This window comes from Nelumbo lutea, chromosome 1 (genome assembly GCF_056320005.1).
Source record: "Nelumbo lutea isolate HS-2025 chromosome 1, American lotus-T2T, whole genome shotgun sequence".
In the NCBI taxonomy this organism is placed as follows: domain Eukaryota; kingdom Viridiplantae; phylum Streptophyta; class Magnoliopsida; order Proteales; family Nelumbonaceae; genus Nelumbo; species Nelumbo lutea.
The window spans coordinates 95,458,347-95,465,350 of NC_142684.1; the positions used below are offsets into that span (position 1 = coordinate 95,458,347).

At 39.1% G+C, this 7,004-nt stretch overlaps 1 protein-coding gene across 1 annotated transcript; it reads left to right on the forward strand.

Moving 5' to 3' along the window:
- The first annotated feature begins 2,118 nt into the window (after positions 1–2,118).
- On the forward strand, positions 2,119–5,329 carry LOC148876252 (trihelix transcription factor DF1-like). The gene is made up of 2 exons (XM_088966436.1): positions 2,119–2,722; positions 3,460–5,329. Exons 1-2 carry the CDS (start codon positions 2,460–2,462, stop codon positions 4,805–4,807), a joined length of 1,611 nt encoding a protein of 536 aa, XP_088822562.1. The 5' UTR covers positions 2,119–2,459; the 3' UTR covers positions 4,808–5,329.
- Positions 5,330–7,004: the final 1,675 nt, after the last annotated feature.

Sequence of the window (7,004 nt, forward strand, 5' to 3'; positions counted from 1 at the left end):
AATTGACAACTCATTGAGCTCCCCCTTACCCCACTCTTTGAACCAACCCTCAACCCAACTTGCATTTCTCCAAGTTCCCCCCCCCCCCTCTGGGCCCGCCCACCCATTCAATCTAGATCACTGAATTGGCATTCCCCATCAACCCTACGGTCACCAGTGCTCAACTGGATTGCTTGATCATCATGCAGAGAGAGAGAGAGATTCTTATTAATGACAGCTAGGTCTAGAATTAGTCGACATTGATCACACATGATTAAGTGTGAATTAGGTTCTTCCCTCATAGAAGGGAAGGTTCACGTGCTCACCATGTTACAGTACACCGTGCCCACATGTGGCTGATGACTCATCAAATGGGCCTGTTGGGAGAGCATCCATCGGACTTGGGAGGTGATCATGAATTACTCCTATTTTATATTTTAATCCAAAATAGCTTATTTAATTTGGAGAGACAGATAGGCTTTCTGTGAAAGATAGATCATAGATGGCTAGATACTAATTACCCATTAAATAGGGAAAAGAATGAAGAGAATTTCGGTGGCTTCTCCCCTTCATCAACTTGAAAAAGCTGCCACCGAAGCTTTTAACACAAAAGTAACTGATCTAAATAAATAATTAATTAATCAATTAAAATATTGTTAGAATTTGGAGGAGAATAAATTAAACAAATAAATAAGCTGTAGCTCTGCCCTAAAAAATAAAAATAGAAAAAAAAAAAGTACCACTTAGGATTAACGTTTATGATTTAAAGGCATACTACTCCTTCTTAATGGCATATTAAGAAATAACAAGAATACCCTTGATTTGACAAGAATACTCTAAAAAATAAAGACATATTACTTAATGAACCAGTAATACATGTTCCTTGATTTGACAAGAATACCCTTGTAACAATAACAAAAACCCACTTGCAGTACTGTTTTGGTGAGCACTAAATGCACTCCTTATCACTGAGCACTAGATGAGGGTGTATAATTTTGGATGAATGAATAAATGAATGAATGGGTATTTCATGGGCAAAGAAAAATATTATTTTTTTTTATTTTTAAAATAAGAAAAATACAACCCTACCATCTTATTGATATATTCTTGACTTTGAGGTGCCGTGTTGACAAGAACTTCGCTACAAATGTACGGTTGCGAAGCGACGGTAAATAGAAGACAAATGTCTAATAATTCGTAAACTATCAGTTACGAAAAGGTGAGTTTGAACTCAGATTCCATAGCATATGAAATAGTATATAGGGGGAGATCGGCTTCTAAACTTGTGTTCATATCATTCTAACAGCCTTTGACAATCTTACAATAATAAAAATATCTTCCTATGAAATTAAACATATAAATACCGAAATATTCTCAATACAAGGTAATAAAAGACTGTTGGAACATATTTTGCTCTAACTGAAGCCGGATTGGTGAAAATCAAATGCCATAAACTCCGCATCCATATCGTATCGGTGACATAGGGGTAATGTCACCAAGTGGGTCACCTTCAAATGACATTAATTGCAAGGTTAGGAGTAAGGGTTTGTACCATTCAATATGGTAGCTAGTATGTTAACCAAAACCGGTCCCCTGTGTGGGTATATGTTCATAATTCTCATCAACTGTGCAGATGCATGAACAAAGTTATCTCTAAGATATTAATCATCGAATTCATTTGGACAGATGTGGATGAAACATGTCAAACTCCTAATAAATCAATCGAGATATTTTTCTATGAATCGGGGAAAAAAAGGGCCTATGGACCGAATGGTTGCAAATCCATGTCGGCCCATTTGGGCTTCGTGTATGAATAAGGGCCACATTTTTACTCAAACAGTCAAACTGGGTCCAAACTTGGGGGCAGCTTTGTTGGGTTTAGAGACAGGGGTATTTTGGGTAAACGAAGCCGAACAGACCACAAGAAAAAATCACTCAAACGTCAAAGTTCAAAAGTTCAGACACTCCCCAATCTATTAATTAACGGAATTATCCCTCAATTATTAGGGGCAAATTGATTAAGAAGGAAGGGTATTATGGTAATTGTGCAGGGATAGCCGATGCCACCGAAGCCCAAATTAAACTGCTCAAAAAGCAAAGCTGACCTACATGGGCCGGCTTTTAACTATATTTAGCTGGACGGACAAGAGCCAACTTATTATCACCGTCGTCGCTATCTGCAGCTGTAGCTGCTGACGACGAATTTCTCTTATTTTATTTTTCCATTCTTACTACTCTTTTCCCATTTTTATTACTAGAACCCAAATCATGTTCGGGTGTCGTTAGAAGAAATAAATAAATAAATAAATAAAGTTAAGAATTGAAGATTCTGTTACTGGAGAAGAAAAAGAAAAAGGGTTGAGAGATTGGTAGACTGAGCCCACTTAAATAAACCGACAAATTCACCCTACCCATCTTCACAAAAACCTGTGAATTCACCATCTTTTGATAGATTTTTGAGCTGTAATTCCGGCGAGCTCATGTTGGGGGTTTCGGGTTTGCTGGGGAATTCAGGCGGTGGCGCCACCGACGGGAGTCATGAGGATGAGGTGGGTGTTGCTGGGGCAATTGCAGGCGGGTTTGGGGAGGAAGACAAGGGGAAAGCTAAAGAGGGTGAGCGGAATTCAGCCGGAAGCCGGTGGCCCCGTCAAGAAACGTTGGCGTTGTTGAAGATACGGTCTGAAATGGACGTTGCTTTCCGTGATTCCACTCTCAAAGGTCCACTGTGGGAAGAGGTTTCTAGGTAATTGTTCACTCACTCAGGCAGCTTTTTGATTTGTTCACTGGGAATTTTTTTTCTGGGTTTTCGTTTAAATGTTTGTTTTTGTAAATCCCAAGTGGTTATTGCTTTCAGTTCATAGATGGGGAATTCAGCTAAAAATACATAAAACAGGAGAAAGAAAGATCAGAATTGAGGTTTCTGTTATGTTGGCTTTCAGTTTTCCTTGCACTTCTCTCTCCTCCTCTATCATAAGATCTAGAGAGGAATTGGGTATTGAAAGAAGGGTTCAAATTCTTTCTTCTTCATCCTAGTTTTCATTTTCTTCAGTAAAATTCAGAACAAGAAAACCAAAAATCCACTTCTTTTTTGCATGGATTTGATTTCTTCTTTCTTCCAAGTCTATCTGTATATTTTGTTTATTAAAGTAAACTATCTCAAGCTGATTTCTCAGTAAAGTCAGAAACTGAAGCAAAATTATACTCAAACATCTTCTCATCAGCCTTCCTTGCTTCTAATTTAACTCTGGAAAGCCACCCATGTCTGAATCTTCTGATCATAAGGTCTCATGACACAGTTCATGGTCGTTTGATGTTTTATTCCTCCTCCCTTCATTTTTCTGAGCTTTTTTTTTCGCTTTAATATAATTATGTTATTTTATTGGAAATCTTGGTTTTAGAATAAATTTATTTGGTAATTTCGAGATATAATTTAACAAATAGAGAGACAGAAATGGAGTGTTTCGGAACTGTTGTTATCAGGAAACTAGCAGAGCTTGGGTATCATCGAAGCGCCAAGAAATGCAAGGAGAAGTTCGAGAACGTGTACAAGTACCACAAAAGAACCAAAGGCGGAAGAGCTTCTAAGCATGATGGCAAGGCCTACCGATTCTTTGAGCAATTAGAAGCTCTCGACAACCACCCACTTCCACCGCTCTCGCCACACAAAGTAATGCAGGCTCCTACTGCAACGGTGCCCCCGACGACAACGACCATGACAGCGACAACAATGGCGACGGAAAATCCACCAAGCGTCGTCGTTCAACACAATGTCCCAGCTTCTGTGCAGAATCTCAGTGCTAATACGGAATTCGTCTCCACCTCCGCCACCACCTCTTCTTCGACAGACTCCGACGAAGAATCCGAAGGGACGCGCAAGAAAAAGATGAAATTAATGACTTTCTTCGAGAGGCTCATGAAGGAAATGATCGAGAAGCAGGAGACGTTACAGAAGAGATTCCTGGAGGCAATAGAGAAGCGGGAGCGAGAGAGAATGGAGAGGGAAGAAGCGTGGAAGGTGCAAGAGACGGCAAGAATGAACCGAGAGCATGAAATGCTAGTCCAAGAACGATCGATCGCGGCTGCAAAAGATGCAGCAGTGATTGCATTCTTGCAGAAGATCTCAGAACAGTCGAGCGCGGTGCAATTGATGGAGGTGCAGTTGCCGGAGAAACAAGCACCGCCGGAGAAAGCACTGGACCCTCCACGAGCGGAATCAACAGATAACGTTAATGCTAATGCCGTCGTGACTTTTAGTCCGGTGAGCTCTTCCAGATGGCCGAAAGCCGAAGTTCAAGCTCTGATCAATCTCCGAACTACTCTAGACCTCAAGTATCAAGAGAATGGGCCTAAAGGGCCTCTATGGGAGGAGATCTCGTCAGCCATGAAAAAGCTTGGTTACAATCGAAGCGCGAAGAGGTGCAAAGAGAAATGGGAGAACATTAATAAGTACTTCAAGAAGGTAAAGGAGAGCAACAAGAAGAGGCCAGAGGACTCGAAGACATGCCCGTACTTCCACCAGCTCGACGCACTATACAGAGAGAAGACAAAGAAGGTTGATAATTCATTCATTAATCCTAGTTATGGGTTGAAGCCAGAAGACCTAATGAGGCAGATGATGAGCCGGCCTGAACAAGTAATGCCCCTCCGGCAAGAACCACCGCGGCCGGATTCGGTCATGGATGATATTGGCAGCGAGAATATGGATCAGAACCAAGACGAAGATTGTGATGATGATGATGATGATGATGAAGAAGATGAAGATGAAGCAAGTGCGTACGAGATTGTCACTAACACCACCAACCCTTCTTCGATGGCCATGGTTGAGTGAGACGACAATGTGGGAATAACTTTTATCAGAGTTCATGTGGGTGTGTGTCACTGAGTCACTGATGTTTAGAAACGGGTCAGATGAGGTGATGGAAAATAGGTAAGTGGGTCAGATTCCGGTCCGTCGTCTGAAACGCGGAGGACAAACTTCATTTTGATACATAAACATATTGATTGGGAATTGGGTGTTGGGTGTGTCTTACGATGGGTATCTTAATATTTTAAATTTATTTATTATTTTGCTGGTAGTGAGAGAGAGGGACTGAGAGAGAACAGAATAAATAAAGGGCTAGTTTTTTTTTTTTTTTTTAATAGAGGGGAGAGACAGAGAAAGGGTACAGAATAATGAAACAAAGCAAATGTTAAATTTGTGTTTCTCTTTGGCAACCATATGTGAAAAATGTTCGAAATGGCTGGTACCTAGCAGTGAGTGTTTGTTTTGATGAATAAAGACCATCGCCAGTACACCAGTGAACATATATACAATTGAAAAAATCCAAGTTTTCTGGTCTTCCCTAGTTGATATCTGCAGTTTTCTTGTTTGAGATTTGCTTTCTTTCTTTTCTTTTTCTTCTTTTTTTATTTTTTGATAATTTTATGCTAGTGGAAGTTTAAAAGCGAGAAATTAGTGAGGGTTCTGACATGGGTGCTAATGGCAATCTGGTCGAGATCCTACAATGTATGCAGTACAATTTCCAACTGAGATTTAAACTAAGTTGTAAAAATATCATCATCATCATCGTCATCTAAGCCTTGTCCCAACTATATAGAGTGGGCTACATGAATCTTGTTTTGTTGAACATGAAAAAACAAATCAGGCTATAACCATATGACCTTGTCCCAACTAGCTTGGCAAAAATTTTTGTGCCTGCTGCTGATCTGATGCAACCCTTCTCCTTTATCCAGGCTTTTAGACAGATGGTATACTAAAACGAATTAAGTGGGAATAATGGACCATTTTATCTAAATAATGGATTTTGTTTGCTCTTTTGTTGTAATAGCATTTTGCCAAACTCTTATGGCTATAACTATAAGAGTTTGGCAAAAGTTTTAGTGCGCACTGCTAATCTGATATAACTCTCCTTTATCCGGGCATGAAGAATGAAGATAAGGGGTTAAATTGGATTAATAATGACCCTTTATCTAAATAATGGAGTTTGTTTTCTCATTTATCGTAATATCATTTTGCCAAACTCTTATGGCTATATGTGACTATAAGAGAAGAGATTCGCAAAAATTTTAGTGCCCATTGTCAATCTGATGCAGCCCTCCTCCTTTATCCTGACTTGAGACAAATGACGTAAAGTAGTTAAGTTGGAATAGCACACCCTTTTATCTAAACAATGGATTTTGTTTGCTCATTTATTGTAATATCATGTTGCTAAACAATTTTAAGTTATGGCGACATAAGAGTTTGACAAAAATTTTAGTGCCCATTGCCAATCTGATGCAACCCTCCTCCTTTATTTGGGCTTGAGAGAATGATGTATGATAAGGAGTTAAATTGAAATAATTAATGGACCATTTTATCTAAACAATGGATTTTGCTTGCTCATTTATTATAGCTAGTAAACATATACGTTCATTTGCACGTAACAGTATCTCTAAGACAAAACTATTTACAATTCATAGACAGTTTTTAAACAATTATAAGTGGATAGTTTCTTAACTGTTATAAGTTGTCAGATTTTTGACTGAGAATAAAGGACATATAAACCCTCTTTATGCCCCTTGTATGCTGCTTAGATAAGGAATAGAAAATATCCAATGAAAATTTCAGAAAAAAGGGGCATTCGCTCCTTTATAGGTAATATAGATATCATTTTTCCAAACTCTTATGACTATATATATGACTATAAGAGTGGCAAAAATTTTGGTGCTTGCTGCCAATCTGATGCAACCCTCCTTGAGATTGATGACATATGATAAGGAGTTAAGTCGGAATAATGGACCCTTTTATCTAAACAATGGATTTTGTTTGCTCATTTGTTGTAATAACATTATGCATTTATTCAACTGGAACTACAGGATTGATACAAAAAGGACTACTATTTAATTTATAAAATTTACTATGGTGAATGCCCCCCCCCCCTCCAATGGAGTCCAGATTTCTTACTCACTTTTCCTATCCCGTCTCTACCTATCGTGAATTGCAGCCACACATCACAGCGGGTAGCTGCAATTCACGGTGGGTAGAA